This window comes from Alosa sapidissima, chromosome 14 (assembly GCF_018492685.1).
Source record: "Alosa sapidissima isolate fAloSap1 chromosome 14, fAloSap1.pri, whole genome shotgun sequence".
In the NCBI taxonomy this organism is placed as follows: domain Eukaryota; kingdom Metazoa; phylum Chordata; class Actinopteri; order Clupeiformes; family Clupeidae; genus Alosa; species Alosa sapidissima.
In genome coordinates, this window is record NC_055970.1 from 35,043,434 (window position 1) to 35,066,347 (window position 22,914).

Here is a 22,914-nt window from a genome sequence, read left to right on the forward strand (position 1 = left end):
ACAAAATTATTACTGGTCTTTATTTGTCAGAATCTGAGGCCCGGCTATAAATAGAATCCCGGACATAATTTGAGGATTTAGGTATGCACGTGTGTTTCAGGCATAGCGCAAGCACTAATCTCTGATTGAAAGTGCACAGAACTTGTGCATTTGAGAGCGCCCTCTCGCGGCTGTAGACGGTAATGTTTCAAGTAGGGTTCATGCCAGTTAATATGAATTAACATTTAATAACATGTTCAATTATATATTTTTTCATATATAAGTCGCACCTGACTATAAGTCACCAACCAAACTATAAAAAAAGTGCTTATAGTCCAGAAAATACGGTACTTATACTCCGGAGCGACTTATACTCGGAAAAACGTTAAATAACTAAAACACAAATCTTACATATTTACTGTATAAAATAAATTTTCTTAATTATACCAAAGCATAAGATGATTGACCTACCAGGACATTCTTGCAAACGGATGTGGACAGCTTTATCAAACACCTCCTCAGTAACTAGTTCCCGACTGACTGGTTTTCGCTGCAGGTGCCCTCTTTGAGCGGTCACGTGAAGGCTTGGTGTATTTAGAGTAAGACTGGGTGAACTAAAACAGAGGAAAAAAGGTGAACACTATAAAACATGGAACACTGAAAATACGCTCACATTCCCCTTGTTATGCCAAAACCGTGCATATTTTTAGGGGCCCTTAATTACAGTGCATGAAAATGCACCGTTCTGTTATCTGAAGTCTTCTTATTATTCTTCTTCTTCTAACCAAAATTTCTGTGTCTAATTCAGTTTCAACTGTTTAATGTAGAGACTCTACAAAGTTCAAACTTTGCACAGGTGTCATTTTTAAGACCAACATTACAATGTACTTTTCATTTCTGTAAACTTTATACGTTTGAGATATTAACAAAAAAACAAGCTTATTTTCCCCCCATAGACTTTGCATTGGAACTAAGACATCAAAAAGTATAAGTATATATACTCTTTTGATCCTGTGAGGGTAAATTGATCTCTGCATTTATCCCAATCCGTGAATTAGTGAAACACACTCAGCACACAGTGAACACACAGTGAGGTGAAGCACACACTAATCCCGGCGCAGTAAGCTGCCTGCAACAACAACAGCGGCACTCGGGGAGCAGTGAGGGGTTAGGTGCCTTGCTCAAGGGCACTAAAGCCGTGCCTACTGGTCGGGGTTCGAACAGACAACCCTCCGGTAACAAGTCCGAAGCGCTAACCAGTAGGCCACGGCTTCCCCAAAAAAAGGGCTAATTAAACTGATTCGCAGCTGTATAAACTGCCAGCTGCTCAAGTAGGCCCTCTCAAAAAGCCAATTAAACTGACTGCACCTGGATCAACTGCTTTCTACTCAACTAGGCCAACTCTCTCCCTGTGTCTCTCCATTCTACAAGGATATAAGGCACATTCTTTCCAACTTTCTACCCATCCATCTTCTTCAGACAATTCACTCGTCCACCCTTTATACTATCTATTAACATCCATTAAACAATCTGCCCATCAACATCCATTAAACTTTCTGTCCATCAACATCCATTACACTATCTACATTCAACTTTTAAACTATCTACATTCAACTTTTAAACTATCTACTCGGTCTCAGGATTTAAGCATTCAATCTGGCTCTCTTAAGACTACAGATCATGTTCAATTGTTTCCTCTGCCCACAACTGTTTCAAAATAAAAGTCATCACTACAATATTTCACTATTAAATAATTTAACTATTTAAACTATCCAACTATTTTGATGCACTCTAAAAATGAGAGTTGGTCTAGTTGAGCAGAAAGCAGTTGATACAGGTGCAATTAGTTTAACTGGCTCTTTGAGGGGGCATAGTTGAGCAGCTGACAGTTGGTACAGGTGCTAATCAGTTTAATTAGCCCTTTATGACGTCATAGTGCCCATGCAAAGTCTATGGGAAAAAACTAGATGTACCGCATATCGGTACGACATATGACCGCCGCTCAGTCCTGTACATCCGTTCCGCGAAAATAAATCATACTATTATCATACAATTTGTCTCCATCTTTTACTTCATCCCCCACTCTTGAAACTTTTGTGTATGCTTGTTTGGCATGCCTGTGTGTGTGTGTGCAGCTGCACAGAAAGTAGCCTACTGGCGCTGAAAAGGTGAATAGATTTTATTTATTTATTTTTCCCCCCCCACCCCACACCGGTGCACATGAAATTTCGTGGGTATGTAGCCCCAGGGTATGTAGAATAGCCAAAGAAGTTGTAGCATTGTTATAAAACCTTTAAAATTTCTAAACAATCACAAGTAGGGCAGTTCATCACAGTTCATCCATTGCAACTGGATTGATGAAAGGTCACTTACACCTGTAGGCTACATTGTATTCGGGAAAAGCAAAAGGTATCAGCATAATGTTATATTTTTATTTATTTATTAATAAACAAAAACATCTCTGTCAGTTCCATGCAGTTTTCAACAGCTATCAAAAACAAAAGGTAATTTTTGGATGGATGGATTTTTTGTGAATGTTTCTTCTTCTACATAAGATTTTAGTCATCTTTAGTTCATGTGATAATTTGTGCATTGACAATAAAGTAAGTTACAGTAGTCTGAAACAAAATGCCGTTTTACATCTAACCAGTGGTGCAAATAACTGACATGTCCAAATGGGCCTTGATGAAATGCGTTGCTAGACTGTTCATAGGCCTACACATTTTAAGGGGCCAAAGTTGAAGAGCTGTTGTCCGTTATTGTTCGTGCAAATATAGGCTGATTCATGTTCCCTTGCACTGTGTAACTGAGGTCCATGGCTAGTCTGGCTTTCACCAGACCAAGCTCAATCTTAAGAAATCAAAAAATAAATAGCGGGCAGATCAGGCTGGGTTCACCCAGCCTAGTCCATAGGCACCCGATATTGTTTAATTTTCCGATTGAGATATCCACTCTCTGGCTATTCTAAATGAAAAAATGCATCAGGGAGTTATGACAAAACTGTAACTATCAAACTAGATTCTTATAGAAAGCTGTTAGCTTCCCTAAGCTACAGGTAGGCCTATAAGGTAGGCCTATTTACAACATAAATTGTCAATAGGCTATGCTGGCGACACAAATAAAATCTCCTTTGGAAACCAATGGCTTACGCCTTACAGCATCAAGTGGACTTAAACTGCCATATCGTGGCGAAAAGTTGTAATAAAATTCACGCAGCTCCAGGAGTCAAGGAAAGCGCGAATGAAGTAGCCACTTCTAAATGGGACCCACTACACAGTAGCTTAAGGTATGTTGCTAAAGCAGCCATAATGAAATGAAGGTGTCATTGTTTGGATACTTCACACACACGTGCTTTTTAATCTCACAGACTACAACTACCAAGCTGGAATCAAAGCACATTGATTCCCCTCGCACACCCTGCATGCACTTAAAACAAATAAACAGGCGTCTCAGTCTCACGCATGTATAGGCAAAACTGTATCAGACCGGTGTAACGTTGGTAAATCTTCCATTGCACAGAATGATTTTTGTAGCACGTGCAACAAATGACAGTCGAAAGATACAATTACAGTGCTGCTATCAATTTTCTTGGTATAATAGCATTTATAGTTTTCCACAAATGCAAGCAATCAAATTGGCCTCCATCACTCAACCAACGCTAACGGTAACATTATTGTACCTAGGTCCTTATTGATATAAGATTAACGTACCTGTAGTAAAAAAATTCTCAGATTTATTTCGGCTTCAAGAAGAAATGGGAATTATATTTCATGTGTACATCTTCCTATCCTTATTAGACGTTCTCTGCGGTAAACTACGGTCCTTGTAGGAAGCGTCCATTGTTTTTCCAACCCACTTTTAACTTCCAACAAAATTACGTCTCACTGCAACGATGCGCCATCTAGTAGACAAACGACTACGTATCGCCAAATAATGGAAATGCAGCCATGATGATGAAGAGTATTTGGCTTTCTTTTAATCCTACTGAATTTGTAATTATGTATCGGCCATTCTAATACCGATAGTATGTGCGTGCCTCTGTGTGTGTGCGCATGTGTATACCGTCATCTACAATGGCAAATCAGAAATGAGTGATTATGGGCCAGGTTGATGTGGGCCCTTGAGACCAACATACCATAAAAGATTCTTCATCCTCAGTGCCACGGTTCAGGTAGTCATTTAGGAAAAACTGCTTTTTTTGCGGTTCGGCGGCCCCCGGGGACGAAACGAAATTTTTCCGTAAAAGTCTAGTGGGGCTACATACCCACGAAATTTCATGTGCACCGGTGTGGGGTGGGGGAAAAAAAATAAATAAATACAAATTTAAAAATTTAACAATCATTATATGACCGCTTCGCTAGCAGCGGTCATAATAAGCTTGATTTATGTTAATCTCAAAAAGTAGTTTCTGCATTAAACGGTTGAAGCTCAATTAGACGCAGAAATTTTGGTAGAAGACGACGACGACGACATTTTCATGCATTGTAATAAACATGTAAGCACTTTTTGATGATGAACCCAGAATTGACCGGCACACAACAAAAGTGCACCAAATTCAACAGAAATGACCCAATACACCTGGATCCTTTCTTTTCCAGATAATTATGGTATCATGACTATGGTATGGTATCAACACTAGTGCCATTTTATGAGAAACTAAGCATGAAAACAGATTAAATTTAGGCCAAGAACCCCCCTCCCCATTATTTACTTACCACCTAACCACTCCCATCAGAAATCCCAGGAATAAACCGAACCGTGGCTCAAAAATAGAGCAGCACAGTTTCAGGCATCTCATTTACAAGAGAGACATGTCTACAATTGACGGCTACCACCACATGTATAATTCAGATCTGTGGGAAACACTGGACTCCTAATTTTATGAAAGGGATCACCTGTTTGAAGAGAAATCCTCCAGTACATCAGGTTCTGCTACTGCTTCTGCAAACAAACAGGCCATGAAATAAGTAATAAGAACATATTTAAGATTTCAATTGTATGCAAAAGTATAGCAGACTGATCAAGAAACCGGTGCTGCCTTAAAGTGTAATTCCGGAGTAAAAACAACCTAGGGTCTATTTACAGTAACTTAGTTAACAACTTTTCATTGAAGGCAAAATTACGTTAATTGGTACCGTTTATTTGCATCATCACTGAATAGACTTACAGTGAATGCTAAAAGAGCAGGGAGCACGTCGCTGACAATGCTCAAATCAGCAGGCGCATTTTCTATCTCTATGGCAAAGCATGTTCATAATCCGGTTTTGAGATCCTAGCAAATTCTTGCACGGCATCCAATTCAAGGCTCACATTGCATCCCAATTTGTTCAACAAAGAAACACCTTTTTTGCCTTTACTTTGTTCATGGCAATGCATTAAAAAGCTGAGGATCATTATGAGTGCATACACCACAGGCTAACACGCAAACTCGGGTCAAGTCAGGTCAGATCAGTTCGTGTCACAGATATGGAGCGCAGAAAGGTCATTTTTCCATCACTAAATAAAAAATGGCATTTATTTCCGTAAATCACACACCACATATTTCTGTAAATTGCTCAGCCCCACAGTATCCCTCCAACATGGCAATGATATTGCCCGATTCAGGACAGTCTGCCCTACACACACATGAAATGCATGTAGAGCTATGAGCTTGCTGTGGTGAAATATGTCAAAATATAACAAGTTTTATAATACGCTTTTTGTATTTTAATTCTTTAAAAATCAAAATAAAATCAATGCCAGTACTAATACATGCTATCCATGATAGCAGATCTGGATAGCCTAGACTCTGCTGAAAAAAAAACAATATATAATAGGCCCTATGTGTGTGTGGCACGTGCAATGACCAGAATAAATCCTTATGAATAAAGGTAGTGAAAATGCCCTAAAAACAGCTTAGGGTGCTAAGGGTTAGAAGAACTGGTTAGAACCACAACATGGATCGATGGATGGCAACAGGTTCTCTGAAGAGAAAAGAGGCAGATGTTAACTCTAGTTCTACTAATAATAAGGAGATTGACAGTGGAGTGTGAAAAGAAAACTTATTCTCTTTCTCTGTCTCTCTCTCCCCATTCTCCATCTCTCTCGCTCTCAGACAGACAGATGTTCTTATTACTGTAACGTTATACATTTAATAATATATTAAGGAAATACGTTGTTGAAATTAACTTGATTATGCCATCGGGCGCTTGAGTAAATAAATAAATTAAATACGTGGCAACCGTTGTGTGCAGTAAACTTTCTTTTAACAAGCCTGTTGTATCCGCCCTTTTACGAGTAGCCTATGCGTCAATTAATATGTACAGTGATTCGAAGAGTAAAAACCGCTTGGAGCTCCAGTGGAATTTTTTATTTCACGACGAGAATTCAAACTCCGAGCAATTTCTTGGGCAGTAAAAGCTCACGCTAAGAACCAACCCAGATTTTGTTCAAATCTACACACATATGGCTAAATGGCTAAAATGTAAGGTTAATTTATCAAATGCTATTTTGAAGTATTAAAAAACATTTTTGTTTTAGACATATTGGTGCTTTTACGATAGCCTACTGATGTGATGCCCAGTTATAGGCCTAGTTTTAGTGCTAGTAGGCCTATTAAGAGGTGCAGATTAATTCAGGAATCGGGTACAGTAGGGCTGTGTATAGAATTTTCGTGGACCACCTCAGAATACCCTTAATAAAATATTAAGGGTATTATGAGGTGGTCCGGGAAAATTCTTTATTACAAATAGTGGTCCACACACACAAAAAGTTTGAAAACCCCTGGTCTAGGTTGGCTTGTCCCATTGATGTGGACAAACCTTCGTGCACAGATTCATCAATAGGCCCTAATTGTGCACTCCAACCTCGCTTAGCTGCCTCCTCTGACATTTCAGTGCATTTCCCTCTCTTCAGCTCATTGGCCTCTTCCACTGTCTTCCCAAGGAACAGTGAGTTCAATGAAGTAAACTATCTTCTCTGAATCCGACCATAGAATTAAGTCGGGTCTTAGTTCAGTACTCACTACATGTGGAGGCCATCTGCTGGCCAAGATCAACCTTCATTTCCCAGCCCGCTCCATTTTCCAACTAGGCGGTTTTACACCTGGCCTTTGAAGAACGAGTTTTATCCCCCAGACGTACAAAGTTAATTTGTTAATAAGTTAACCCCTTTACTAGCTGCTAATGAATTGACTTCTCTCTTTTTATCTTCAATTGCCGCTGCCACACATTTCAATACCTGGTTATGACGCCACGTATACCGCCCCTGGGTGAGACTTACCCTGCACCCTGATAGGATATGGTGGAGGCTGCCCACACGAGCAAAGTATGCATTTATCATCCTCACCAAACCATTGACTTAAATTCTTGGGAGATGGGAGCACATCATATGTAGCATGTAACATAAATCCAGTGTTTCCCATACATTGACTTTTTTGTGGCGGCCCACCACAATATCAACATTTACCACCACACAATAATTTTCTATGTTGTACTAATTTACACAGTATAGGATGAAAACCTTTCATTTCATATCTCTCTCTCTCTCTCTCTCTCTCTCTCTCTCTCTCTCTCTAATTAAGTTATGTGCAAGCATATAAGAAGCAATGTCCCCACCCACTACCCATTTTGAGGCCCCAATGATGACCTCCATTGCCATTGTAAAAGCAAGTGGGGAGATGGTACATCCCACCATGATTCCTATCTCGAGTTGTTGCCACCCTGTGGTGTACTCAGCTGTAGTAAAACATAATTGAATATCCAGAAAGACAGAAAATACTGGCCATTTAAGTACAGTAGGCTACCAAAACTAGTACATATAACACACTGAACAAAATATGGTCCTGATACAGGCTCCATTTTAACTCCTTGAACCAGTGTATCCTCTACGTTTATTTTAGCATGGCAGCCCGCCACGGTTTAAATTAATACCGCTATGGTATCAGAATCTGGGCAGACGCACAATGTAGTTGCAGTTGCAGTCAAAGGTTATTATGGCATGTCCAGTTTCACTTCACATTTTATATATTGTATTGATGTAGCCTATTTAAAAAACATTAACTTCAGTGTTTCCTCTTCATTTAGCGGTGCCACTGCTTCAGAATTAGGGGAGACGCACAATATTGTCCGGACGCATAGTAGGCTAAATGCCCTTCGCTGGCTGCAGACAATTGCAGTTTAACAATACACAGCCATGCTAATCCGAGGTACCTGTCTAGTATCTAGTTTTATTCCATAAATATATTGTTTTTATAGACGTTAGTGGCATGCGCCATCAAGAGCTTCCATGTGTTACGCATGTTTGTCAATATCGCAAAAACGGTTAAACTGTTAAAAAAAAAAAAAAAAAAAATCTAGAGGAAACCCAATGTTTTTTGCAGTAGCCTACCCTAGGCTACAAATTATTTCTTAGGGGCAGCCGTGGCCTACTGGTTATCGCTTCGGACTTGTAACCCGAGGGTTGCCGGTTCAAACCCCGACCAGTAGGCACGGCTGAAGTGCCCTTGAGCAAGGCACCTAACCCTTCACTGCTCCCCGAGCGTCGCTGTTGTTGCAAGCAGCTCACTGCGCCGGGATTAGTGTGTGCTTCACCTCACCGTGTGTTCACTGTGTGCCGAGTGTGTTTCACTAATTCACAGATTGGGATAAATGCAGAGACCAAATTTCCCCTCACGGGATCAAAAGAGTATATATACACACACTTAAAAAAGTTATTTCTCCACCACTGGCTCATTTTATCAAATGGGTGCTTTCTCTACATCCTACGCAAATTTAGCCACAGGTAGTTCAGTAGAGAGACGTTTGAATTAGCGTTTGCAATTGACAACGTGATTGACAATGTTGTGATAAGTAGGCTATACTAACTTTACTTTAAGTTAACTTGAATGCATCAAAGTTGTCTAGGCTACACCGTACGGTCCTTGCAGAAGTGGTGCAGGCTGAAGCCAACTTATTTGAGGGAGAGTGGTGCGAGGAGAGAATGCGTGCTCTTACCTGTGCACTACAATGAAATAATGTATCTACAGTAGGCTAATCTATATTTTAAATAAGCAATCACTGCGTGCTGCTATGGAAACAACAAGTCAATATATTAGAGATACACTGGAATGGAAGTTCCAGTTATTCAGTAACTGTAACTAATTACTGAAATTTGAGTTGTAATGCGTTACCTTACTTCGTTACCTTCGTTACTGTAGCACATAACTTTGTAACTCGTTACCCCCAACACTGCTAGTAGGCTATCTGGGTTATCAACATCAATTTTGTTTATTTCCTGTCACACTAGTTCGACGATGCTGTAGCCTCGAAGGCTTTCCGAACTAGGCTACCGCGCTCGCTCCACCAGTGAAACACGTGACTAAAAGGCACTTTGTCATTAGCTGAGGGTGAAGCCCTGAACTTTGTGAGAACCTAGAAGGGAAAGCATTGCAGCGCCTGGGAGCGCTTTAAAACTCACAGAAGAAAGTAATAGCGTTTGTGATGCAGTCGGCTCGTAAATTAAATGAGAATAGAAGTCATTAAAAAATTAAATCGCGTGCAGGGGTGAAGAGATTTTATAACAATTTATCGTGCAGGCCTAGTAGAAACCCTAACCACACTACCACAGAAGTGTAATTATATTTTATGCAATGTCAGTGGTAAGCATTGTCGTCATTGTGCTCCCTGCCCTCTTTGATTTGATGCTACCGGACCAGGAAGCCAGGGAATTTTCTTCTTTTTTTTCCCCCCCTTCTAGGGCTGGGACAGTAAGGATCCCATCCACCCCCACCACACACACACACACACACATGTGAATTTTGTGCCACGATCACACCTAATTAAACTTGATTACACAGTCACTGACAAGGTCTATATGTGATGCTTTGTTTCTACCTGTCAGATGCTCAAGCTGTCTCTCAAAAGCAGACACACTGATGGAGGTCGGGGCTCTCTTGCGGCTCAACCCCTTTGGGATAGGCTGCATCAGCTCCAAGGTAATGTTTGACAAATCCAGCTCAGACTGGACCTCTGGATCTCTGTTAAGTAGAAGCTTAAAATCAATGTCAATGCAATTCAACATCCACCTGTAAGAAAAGGTTTTACAGAGAGCCTCACAGTCCAAATAACACCCATAGACTATATGACAAAGTGAAGATAGTTGTGTCATACCACGTGAAATTGGATTAAATGGTGTGTGAGTATGGGGCGGGCAGGGAGGTATGGTGTAATGGTGCTTGTGTGTGTGTGTGCGTGGGTGTACCGCTCTGTGTGTGTGTGTGTGTGTGTGTGTGTGTACGTACACGTATGTGTGTGTGTGTGTGTGCTAGAGTTAGAGTGTGTGATTCTATGTGTGTGTGTGCGCGCTCTTGAGTTAAGGGGGGAATTCTCCCATGTGCGTAAGGGTGCGCAAGTAAAAAAAAAACAAAAACAAAAAAACGCGTAACTACGCACATTTCACTCTGCGCCAATTCTCCCCTTCACTTAAATCTGTCATTTACACACGATAGAGGGAGTTAAGCGTTTTTGAGAGGAGCAATCCCAAAATCTGGTCGTTTCTTGGTCACTGGCTACCTGTAGTCACATTGACTTCAAAATATTACTTCTAACATACAAAGCCATAAATGACCGGGCACCTGAATATATTAAAGATCTCCTAGCCCCATACAACCCACCTAGACCGCTACGATCACAGAATACTGGACTTCTTGGGCTGTAAAGGTCCCGAATAGTTGGTAACTCAATCAATCATTATTGACTTACCTCTGACAGTCATAATACAGATTGGACTCTGAGGAAAGCGGCCTCACTTCCTCTGTGCAGGGAGTGTGTGACATTATAGGGTTCACATCCTTTGCATCTGGCTGATTTGACACCATGGGTGCTTCTGCTTCTGTCTTACACATTCATACAAATCATTAGCATACATACAGTATTTAAGCAAAGAGAACTTGATCACTGTACTATTGTCACTTTTCATGACTCACGTGTTTGTATGATGCGCCTCAATAAGACACGAGGTGTAGCAAGCTGATATTCTAGAAGTGGCTGAGGAGGCTTTTTGGTCGATTCCTTGTTCTGCTTGCTGGTAGGTGGTGGGGAACATGATGCACCCTAAGTGAAAAAAACATTTTCCTGTATTGCAGTCTATAGAAAATATTATTGAACTTCACCATTCGTCACTAAGGATTCTCAAAAAGGCTCATCTTTAAGATTATCCCTAAATGTTTTCTTGCTATAAATGACTATAGTTAAACACCATGTTGTTTTTACCTTAAAATAAGTTTCAAACTCATTTGACACATACTTACAACAGGGAGAATAGCGTATGTTATTGCTGACGCACCCTGGTAATATCTGGAAATACCTGCGATACTGATCTTTACCCAGGATCACCTCACAGATGGTCAAAACTCCACTGAAACTTTTAATTGTCCCAAAATCATCCATGTCAAAGCAAAGAAGCGAAAGCATGGATCTAGAGGGGAAATGGGCTCAAATGGAGAGAAGCCATATCCCTTTCCCTACAATCGCCCTATCTATTGTGCGCTCACTACAAAACAAGATGACAAGTGCCGTACAAGTGCAGAGATAGGGCTGGGCGATAAAACAATAGCCATATATATTGCGATAGACATGTAATCGTTATCAATTAGAGATGCACCGATTGATTGGCTGGTGACTGGAATTGGCCGATTTTCACATCATCGGCCATGACAGGCCTGTAAATCTGACATGGCGAATTTATGCCGGTGTTATACGGTAACTGGCTTTCATGTTAACTGGCTGGACTCCTTACTTTGCCTCTGGAGTTAACGTAACCGCCCCCTTCTCTTGCAGGTGTGTTCAGCTGATGATTTAGCCTCCGATACCTGGCCGCAGATTCGTCTGTTTAACTGAAGTTCAAATAGACATGTTTGTGATGCTGCACTTTGTTGTTTAATAAAGCTTTACAACACGATGTGTCGGCGTTGGAAGTATCAGGTTGTCTGTAGTAGGCTAGGCTACATGCGCTGGACCATGAATATGCCACCAAATAAATAAAACTAAATAAACTCCACGTGGGTCTTGCACCACTACTAAATTAAACTACTTGCATGATAACCTGACATTAACCTGCTTGCGCCACTAATCAGGCTGACACTTCCCAGCGAAATTGGCCATACTTATTTACTAGGCCTACAAGTAAAAGAGGTCACCTAGTATGTTATTGTGTTTATAGCAGGTTAACACAGTAGATCATGGTAACTGGCTACTGTGTCATCTTGCTACATTGCCCAAGCCATTTAGACCTTCAAAGTATAGCCTAGGCTTAATGGTTTTTACGTTTCACTGACTGCTGGTCAGGCTGTCCGCGGCCACCTAGTCCATCTTGTGGGGGGTAAGAGGGTTAAGGCTGCCAGTCTTATGACGTCATTTTCTATATTTTTGATATGTTGCTGAGTAGATCATAAACAGCAAAGAAAAGTGATTGATAATGACTGACTGACTATTATTGTGTTACATACTTCAAATGTAAAGCACTTTGAGCTGCATTCTGTGTATGAAAGGTGCTATACAAATAAAGCTTATTATTATTATTATTATTATTATCATTATCATCATCTTCAGCCTAAATTGAGGAAGCATTGCTGGTCTAAAAATGTATAAATTTAAAAAACTGTGAATGGCGAGGATTGAACCCGTAGGCTAGTCTAAAAAAACATTGTCAACGCATTAACCTGTTGAGCCACATGCAACTTATCACTTGATAAGAAATAAATTATTAAAATATAAATCCAATACATCTCAAACCTATGTTAACATGTCAAAACACGAACGTAAATAGCCTAGGCCTACGTGTATCTTGTGATATTTGATATTACATATCTTTTGTGATATGTAAAATTGTGTAAAATGAAGACATCGACTTCTGCACATTGTGCGTTTCAATGCGTGTTTCACGTTTGTTGTGATATGCATCAGGTTAATATGCAGATTATAGTTCTAGTTTTGTCATTCGAGTTCGAATCTCATAGTTGAACTTTATTTTATTTATTTGCTGGCGTTCATAATAAGACACTTCAAGTAGAGGCGGCCACAGCCTGGCAGCAATCAGTGAAACGTTTGTAAACTGAATCATGATAGGCTACTTTGGGCAACATTGCAAGATAACACAGCCAGTCACCATAATCCGCTGTGTTAACCTGCTAAACACAATAACATACTAGGTGACCTCATTTACTAGTAGGCCTAGTATTACCAATTTCGCTGGGAAGTGTCAACTGGTTAGTGGCGCAAGCATGTTGGTGTCAGGTTATCATGCAAGCAGTTTAATTTAGTAGTGGTTCGAGACCCACGTGGAATTTATTTAGTTGTATTTATTTGGTAGCATATTCATGGTCCAGCGCATGTAGCCTACTACAGACAACCTGACACTTCCAACGCAAACACATCGTGTTGTAAAGCTTTATTAAACAAGAAAGTGGAGCATCACATTTCTATTTGAACTTCAGTTAAACAGACGAATCTACGGCCAGGTATCGGAGGCTAAATCATCAGCTGAACACATCTGCAGAGAAGGGGGCGGTTACGTTAACTCCAGAAGCAAAGTAAACAGTCCAGCCAGTTAACATGAAAGCCAGTTACCGTATAACATCGGTCAAATGCACTCGCGGGCCGCACTTGAAACAACAACATCACCCATCTGAGTTTGCAAAGTTTGAAGGAGCTAGCAAAGGCCAGCACTCAAGGCTGGATGTACAAAGAAAGCGCTAATACCGAGTTTTTCTATGCGCAGAAAGTGAACGCTGTGCTTTGCGTGGAATTAACTAAGCCGTCACTTCATTAGGCTACATAAACAGCGCTCATCATCACCCGTCCCTGCCGCTGCGTGCCCACAGCTGAACCACAAGCGCAGCTGAACGGATTCAACCGATTGCAACATAAAAAATAAAATAAAAAATCAATGTTTAGCGATCATAGGCTGATAATAAGATCAATCTACATGAATGAATGCCTAATTTGCATATATAAACATAAAAATCTCAAAAGTACATTTTTTTATGTCACTAATCAACTGGAAAAGTTTCATAGTGATGGCTATTAATTGAAAAAAATATTCTACTCAATTTACTTAGTGTTGGGCACAACTTTAGCCTTTCATCTCGAAAAAATATATGTTCCACTCACACAAACTCGCGTCACAGACCAACATCACACACCACTTGGAGGTGCAAACAATCAGAGTTTAGTTAACTTAGTTAACTTCGAAACAGGTATTTTACTTTGGATAGACAATAGCAATACATCATAGGAGTGATTAACATCAAAAATTCTAGACTGGAGAAACTCAACATTTGACACCTCCACCTGTTTAGTGTTCTAAAGACGTCAAATAGTCCGCTTTAGTTACCAAATTCATAGTCAAAGAGCCAGAAGGGAAGACGCATTGATGGCTATAAAAGCTGTGCTTTCATTATACAACTAAACACGACAAAATACATTTATAACCCTTGAGCCAGCTCCTTACTATGTAATCTCAATGGCAATGCACCTCCAAAAACATGGCGTACCTGGGGCCTCATGTACAAAGCTTGCGTATCCACAAAAATGCTGCGTACGCCACTTCTCATGCTCACGTCCGGATGTACGAAGACTGACTTGAACGTGAGAATGTGCGGTCCTCCACGCAAACTTCCTGTCTGGCGTACGCACATTTCCAATGTGTATCGTCAGTTGGCGACACTTGGAGGCAATGCAGCGCAACAAAATTAGTTGATCGTGAATCTAGGCCTTTATTTGCACAGTATTTTGTGAAACGTGGATTATTAAAAATGATAACACTTCGAAAGTAGGCCTATGTTTCTATATAAATGGACATGCATCATGCTCAAATTCTACTAAGTTATGCAACAACCTATCTATAATGACAACTGTAGTCTTATTAGAGGATACGAATTAAAAGGGAATGTGAAACCTATAGCCTACACATATAGATAGAATAGATAGGCTGACTAATAAGCGCGAATATAAGCCATTTCCCTTAATATGATTGACTGCATAGGATACTTTTGACTTTCCTCGAGTAAGCATTCGCATTATTGTTGTCACACTTCTGTGCAAATATAGGGATATGATCCAGAAATCGTAATGTTGTGGCGATGTGGCCTGGATCAACTTTGTTTATTCCACCTCGAGTGCGCGATGCGTGGTAGCCTACTTGGACACGATTGATTTAATGTTTTTTTTTTTTAATTAATGCAGTTGTGTTGTAATGGTTCAAATGCATCAAACCCAGTTATGCGAACCCTGTCACCTACTTGCAGACTGACCAATAATTCTGCCACGGTCTCTGACCCTATAGCTAGCCACTGCTACGCTCTGCCACTACTGTTTTTTGTTGTTATTAATACAGATGATAAAGACGTAAGGTTCTTGCCACTTCGTTGGATAAACACTTCTACCTCGCATTCGCTGGAAATAGCCTAAACTTTTTTGGTTTTTTTAATTTGATGATTTCAATTATTAAACTTTGGAGCAGGTTCGAGTATGAATGGATCCATAAATGAGTTTTCATTGTTATTAATATTACGGGATAGGCCATTTTGTCTTCGCGGAGGTCTGCGCTCTCGAGTGGCCTTTAGTTAGCATATTAAAATGAGTGTGATTGAGGGAGGAGAGGGGGTGGGGTGTAATAGAGCATCACAGTCCCGCCCCTCCTCCGAGAGAGCTTAGTTTCCGGAAGTAAATTTCCCATTCATAGTATGGGGAATTGTGTTATTTTAGGAACGATTCATATAGATTTTTGCAACTGGTGTTTTTTACTTGCTAGGACCCCACTGAATACAAAACAACCTGTTTCCAATTTTTTTCTTCATTTTCAGTGCCAAAATTCAAGATGGCGGACAATATATGCGGAAAAATAATATAAAGGCTTAAAGTGGTCAACTTTTTGATAAATATACACCTAATAAGGTAGACAAGTGAGATACAGACTATTTTCAAAAGATGTATTGCATCATTTGCCAAAACATTTGGAGAAAAAAATGAAAAAAAGATTTTAAAAAATCTGCATCTTGTTTCATTATTGAAGAGTTCAACAAAACATTGTCAGTCATTCAAGCATTTATCCTCACCACTGTCACTGTCTCTTTAATATTGGTGTACATCTCCTCAGAGCCTTCACACCTGCAAAGTTGTGTGAATGGTAAGTTGTTACTCTTGCAAGAACACCTTATACTGCATTGGCTGGCAAGACAACAACACTTCACAAGTTCCACAACAGCCTCTGGTGCTGGTGGAAGTTGACAGAACAGAAGACCATTGCCCCTCAACAATTTGTCTCCATCCCAGTGATAGTGAGTCAAGAATCTTTGGAGCAGGCACTGTATCTTGTGCCCAAACATTTGCTTGCCTGTGTGCTTTCAGAATTTCAATTTAATTTCAGTTATACAGTGGGCATCGCTTTCAAATGACCACTTCATTCGCGCATTACGCGGCGTGAAGCTGCGTGAAGCTTTAGTACCACTTTCAGCCACTGTGCGTCGCTCTGCCACTGTACATCGCTCTGCCTGCCGTCCCTTCTGAAGCAGGATCTACCATTAAACATAATTGTTGCCGAGAGTAATCCCAGCCTACGAATTCAATAACAAAATAAATCATGCATAATTAAACATTACCTCGATTTAGGCTACTTGGGTATGGCTTAAGGTTTGACTACACGGTGGTAACGAAAATCGAAATTTGCTGTCTACATTATTGTCAGTGTTGGGGTTAAAGCAACTACGTAAATCAAAACAGTGGTGTGACAATTGAGCCAGTAGAGAAATAACTGTTCAGAATTAATCTGTAGCCTTGGGTAGGCTTCTGCAGAAAACAATGTTGTTGCCGATTTAATACTATCTGACGACGTTTTTAACAGGCTACGCAATAGAGGCTTAGACAACTATGACCCACGTTTTGGTTTCGTAAATTAATTTGCCCTACTTCTTGACTGCAATGTAGTCAATTGACTGCTTGACATGTAATTTTTATTTTTCTGTACAATAAACAAATATATCTGCTTTATGCCGCAGAATTACATTCATATTTGGCTGACTGCAGACGCGCCACTTCCCTCCCCATATTCCAAGATTAAGATAGTAGCCTATACAGAAAGCACTTCATACTATCATAAAAAAAATAGTTAAAAAGAATAGCTATTTGCAATTTGACAAAACACTGGTCCTCATTTTGCGAATGTGAGGACGATATGAGCCTGTTGCATTTAGTTAGATGTCCGAGTCACGCATAATGTTTGAAAACCACTGGCTCGTAATCACAATAATTTAACACAGTTGGATAGCCTACTTCATCATGTCCCCATGCCTACATTTTTGTGAGTAGCATAGAGATCGTTAAAAACAATAAAGTATGGCTCTCCGTTTGGGACATCGAAAACGTATATTTTTAATAGACTACCGTCGAAGATGCTGACTTGCAAAAGCCTCGGGATAACACGTTATCTCCACTATCATCAGTCATGGCCCTTGATCATTGTGGGGAATGAAATAAAAGTTTGAGAACCACTGGCTTAACAAGTTACCTGCAGTCCAGAACACAGAATCTGTTGCAATATTCTGATGATCGGCGATGATATCAGCAAATGTTTGTTTTCCAAAGTAAGAATTTCACTTCACCATGCACCTTCGACAATACCTGGCCTACCTGGTATCATTACAAACATTATTCTGTGTCCTAAAACTGGCATATTTTATGGCATTGTGTCATGTAAGTTCGTTGCAAAATCTAGAGAAATGTGTGAGGTGGTCAGCGGGGGACAATTGACACACATTGGATTGTGTTATTACTTGAACATTCCACACTATCCACAGCTGTGGTTGGCCTATCAGGGGCAGGAGGATTACTGTCAGCGCAGGCTTTATATAAAATTCTTCAACAGAAGGCCTCGAATGTTGTCTTGTTTGTGGAGCGCTTTGCTTCTGTAATCTCGGCTTCATTGAAAATGAGGGCTTCCCTCAATGACCCTCCGAGAATAAATAAAGGTTGAATGAATGAATGAATGCCCAAAATAAAGGCCTGTGGTTTGCGCAGCCTACAGTAAATAACAGACCCGCCAGAATGTGCGTTATGATGCTTTTTTACGAGCAAGATGTTTTTAGTACCCTACGCACACTGCATGTTCTTAAATAACAATGATCATCAGCATGGGCGTAGATTTAGGGTGGGACACTAAGGACTAGTCCTAATCAATATTTTAAGATGACAAAATTGTCCCCACCAATATTTTAGCGAACTTATTTGTGCAGCTGATCATTCCGACAGCCAGCACAACAGTACAAGAAATGTCGTCATATGATTTGTTGAAAAACAGAGGGGGAGGGGGAAGTGTTATCTGACATGCACGCTACAGGCCTACACGCACGGAGTGTCAAAGCAGGCTACTGTACTTGCACCGCGAGCGGGTGTGTCTATGGGTGTGTCAACGACAACGGTAAGTTAGGGCTGTCTGCCAATACATAGCCTATCCCAAAAAAGGCCAGAGTAAAACATTGTGATATTCCCTTTGCCCTTCAGCATGTACATGTTTGCCCCTTTTTGTGGTTTGTAGATCAGCTTTGCCACCCAAAAATACGAAGCTTTTTCATTGCAGTCTAGGCAAAATAGTTAGCCATACAAACTGGCAACTGGTGATCAGGCTTTCAAATGCGGATTTTACTGTGTAAAATAGCACTAGCTGTTAGGATATTACCCAGGATATTGTCACAGACATTTTCCTGTTCCTATATTCTGTTTATGTAGGCTAATGTATTTGTGAATGTAGCCTGCACAATGCAAAGAAATAAAAGATAAACTGGTGCATTTCCATACTCATAGAAATTAACATTGCGAGACACTTATCTCTTCTATGATCTCATCCCAGAAAGATTTTCTTTGAGTAGTTTTTTTTTACATTTATTTTATCTAATGACATAGCAAACACTGAATCCACATTATCCTTGCACTTGTGAAACTATTTTTCAGCATTCACGTTCCTCTTAAAGTGGCAGGCACTAAATTAGATTTACATGATTTACAAATGTGATGATATAGACAAGTGTAGCCTAATAATTTAAATATCGATATGATGTAGCCTAATCAAATTACTAAATATGTTTAGCTATTAGTAATCATGCAGATCATAAAATACTATGAATAATTTTCAATATAAATTTATAGTTTATATGAATTCCAAAATATGAAAAAGAAACCTAGCCTACAACCATCACTTTCTGTGTGTGTGTGTAGGGTCAATCAAATTCTATGATTGCCACTGATGTAAATGATCTCACAAATCACACAAACCAAATCAAATTTTAAAAAATCGCAATAGTATCGAAATCGAGATTCTTCACTTGCTTCACTTCACTTGTATTGAAACAATAATGTTGGTTTCGTGACAACAGGAGTTGTGGATGTGTCCCCACCAAAGCTGAGACCAAACCTACGCCCTTGATCATCAGTAATATTCGACCATTAATTTGGGTAAATGGGCAAGCGTGACCACCTTGATTGGCTGATGATTGTAACGCGGGCATGATTCCAAACACCTCCCTTGATGACAGGTCCCTCCTTACAGGTGACAGGTCTCAGAATGCGTGCGCTACACAAGGACGGAAGATGATGAATAACTGGGGCCGTAGGCTATTCACAGAGGCTTTTATCTTACTACTAGGAGTAGGCTACTCCTAAATCGCACTTAAAGATTTTAGCTTGGAGTTTTCTCTTAAAAGTTATTCACAAAGCCTTTCAGACAACTCCTAAACGAGGAGTGAGTCTTCGTGGCTATGGATGACGTCATTACTCATGCGCGAGCTTGACTGAAGTGACCACCTAGCCTGGGTGTTCCCATGCTGCCTTGCGCGCGATTTGATTCACGCTGCTAAGGCAGCCTGGAGACCATGGAGCAAATTTTCGCCTGAGATAGGGAACCAATCACAGAACAGGGGGGAAAGCAAGACGATGATGAGCTATGCACAGATGCATTTGATAGACATCCGTGGCACCCAATAAACGGATCTGGGCATTTTTTTCAAATACGAGAAAATGAACGTTTGGTTCCCAGACCACGTCTCATTGAGAAGTGGTGGCGCTAGCCAGGCTAGTGACCACCTTGATTGGCTGACGATTGTAACGCGGGAATTCCAAACACCTCTCTTCCGATGATGACTGACAGGTGACAGGTCGGAGAATGCATGCGCTACACGAGTAGTGCGAAGGACGGAAGATGATTAATAACTGAATAAAAAGGCCTAGCCTAAATGAATAAAGAGTAAGGCAAAACAAATAGCCTAGTAGCCTAAAGAAACATAGGCCTATGGATTGATGCAGTAGCCTACCTTTGCAACATTATTAAATGAATCTGTCACCATATCCCTAGGCTACGTTTGCAAAGAGGAGAACATTTTAATTTGATTCACAATGAAACGTTACATTTCATTTACATGTTAACAATGAGTAGTTTTGGTTGTTGTTGGTGGCGTTATTGCATCCCTTTTATGAATGCAAAATTGTTTCCTCGCGATTGGAAGCTCCTGTTGCGCATAGGCTACGCATTTCAAAACATTGCAACGTAAAATGCCACAAAAAAGCTGTTTATGAATAGGTCTTAGTGAGTTAGGGGTCCTCTCGACTTAAGCTGTCCCAGACTTAGGTGCTACTTTTAGGTCTAAAATGCTTCGTGAATTACTTTGTGAAAAAAGGAGTCCTAGGAGTCCTTAGGAGTCCTAAAGTTAGGAGTGACACGCCCATTATTTTTAGGAGTTGCTCCTAAATTCGCCAGTTAGGAGCTACTTTTTGCCTTAAAATTCTTTGTGAATACGGCCCCTGAATAAAAAGGCCTAACCTAAATTAATCAATGCAAAACAAATAGCCTAGTAGCCTAATGAAACATAGGATTGATTTAGTATCTTTGTAACATTATTAAATTATTCTGTTACTATGCCTACGTTTGCAAAAGAGAACATTTTAATTTGATTCACAATAATGTTACATTTAATTTACATGTTGACAAAGATTAGCCTAGTTTTGGTTGTTGTTGGCGGCGTTATTGCATGTTAGTTATGCCTACAATGCAAAATTGCTTCCTCGCGATTGGAAGCTCCTGTAGCTGCATAGGCTTTCAAAACACGGCAAAATTCCGCAGGTTTGTGATATAGGTCTGTGAGTAAGGAGTCCTCTTGACTTCTTAAGCTGTCAGAGGTGGGAAGGTGTGATTTTTGGGGGGCAGGGCCGGATTATGGGCACAAATGTCTGATGGCCCCCCTTCCCCCCAGCCAACGTGAATCGGGTGGTTAGTTAATAGGCCTATCGTGAAGATTTTTCCTGCCATCTAAGGCACGAGCGCATGTGTGAGGCCAAGCCTCACCAAGTAGCTCGTTTGTTTACAACTAACATTCCATTTAATTAAACTGCTTTATAGGCTATGCAAAATAGTTTTCAACATTTTGAATATTAGTGTCGGGTGAATTGAAATGTTCTCAAAGTAGCCTTATGGCTGAAAGCTGCTTGGGATCCCCCCCGTCAAGCAATTGTTTCAAAAGGAGTAATTTTGGCTTTGTCAGAACTGAAGAGCTGTGGACGGCACGGCACGGTATGCCCAATGAAAATAAATTAACGCAATGCAACACAACACAGACCCCGCTTCTCTCACGGCAGTCACTGACAGTAACCTAGAATAAATGCATGGGGAAAAACACTTCCCCATGACAAAGACATCGTAAAACACTGAAAGTTAATATTTTGTCACTAGCAACATACATCTGTCCTTTGTCAAATGTATTATGTTCCAAGTAGGCTAGCCTATGCATAATTCTGCTTCAGTTGAACAAATACATTTGCTTATTTCACAGAAAAATATAAATAGCCAGTTAGGGTCTACAGTGCAGAGTTGGTAAGTTATGGTAGGCCAACTTGCAGTGAACATAAACAGGGGAAATTATTTCTCTTGCAGCTGAGTAGCCTCAGGTGCGCACGTAGACATAAGGCCGAACATGCAAGCGCCAATCATGCGCTCACGACAATCACGCCGTTAAACTTAAATAGGTTAACGTCACTCTAAGTTCGCCTTCAAGCAAGGAAAACGATGATTTGAAGACATCTGTTTCGTTGGAAGGGCAAGGGGTAGCAACAGGGCAACACAGAGACAGGCCCGATGGCAGGGCTGTTATGAGAGTATTAAAATATGGGATGTTGTACGGGAAAACATTAAAACGGCAAGACAGGGGAAAGTTACATACATGATAAACATGGAAAAAGTTGGCATGCATTGTTTCGGTCCCCGTGCACAGGGATTATGTGTCATATTATTAATCACATATGATTATTTGTGAAATTGTGCAAACAGGCGCAACACAATTTGAAAAGGAAGGGCTGGTAGCATGCAAGCTCACGGGAAAGATTGATTTAGTTATCACAAAGTGTGTGGCTGTGGCGCGGGCGGAAGTCAGCGACAATTGGCAGGGGATGGTCATGTCTTTAACAATTCTGTCGGAGGGTCATTGAACAATTTCTAGCAGGCAAGAGAGGGTCATGCAACTTCCAACTGAAGCACTCAAAATTCCTCCGGTGGCCCCTTCAATAAATAACGAACAGTCCCGAGATTGCTGCTGGGCTATATGTCTTGGTTCTGTTAACAACTCATTGTCAAACGCATAGCCTATCTCGCGGTTGCATCCATTACAAACAAACATGCAATGTGAACGTCTGGGATTGGGGAGAGCACTGAATGCTCTACTGAATAAGCACAAAGTCAAACCTTTAAATGAAAAACACTCTTTAATAATCCAAAAAAAATAAACCGCTAATGAAGTAAACTTGTGACCATCAAAAATCGTTTATCGCTTGTAACTCCGTGATACCAGGATGAAACAGGAAGGCATTTGGCTGAGCAACGGAGGTTAATATGCTCTATATTTTGTCCAAATGATGTCTGTCTATCATCGTTGCACTCGGAGAAAAC

At 40.5% G+C, this 22,914-nt stretch overlaps 1 protein-coding gene across 2 annotated transcripts in view; it reads right to left on the reverse strand.

The window, feature by feature from the left end:
• Nucleotides 1–22,914, reverse strand: part of cenpt (centromere protein T) — a 71,247-nt gene that overhangs the window by 29,005 nt on the left and 19,328 nt on the right. For both annotated transcript variants that reach the window (XM_042061052.1, XM_042061051.1), the window contains exons 3-7: nt 10,922–11,048; nt 10,698–10,827; nt 9,831–9,973; nt 4,875–4,920; nt 451–593 (exon numbers count right to left, since the gene is read on the reverse strand). In XM_042061052.1, coding sequence (XP_041916986.1) covers nt 451–593; nt 4,875–4,920; nt 9,831–9,973; nt 10,698–10,827; nt 10,922–11,048 — 589 coding nt within the window. The remainder of the gene's footprint in view (nt 1–450; nt 594–4,874; nt 4,921–9,830; nt 9,974–10,697; nt 10,828–10,921; nt 11,049–22,914) is intronic.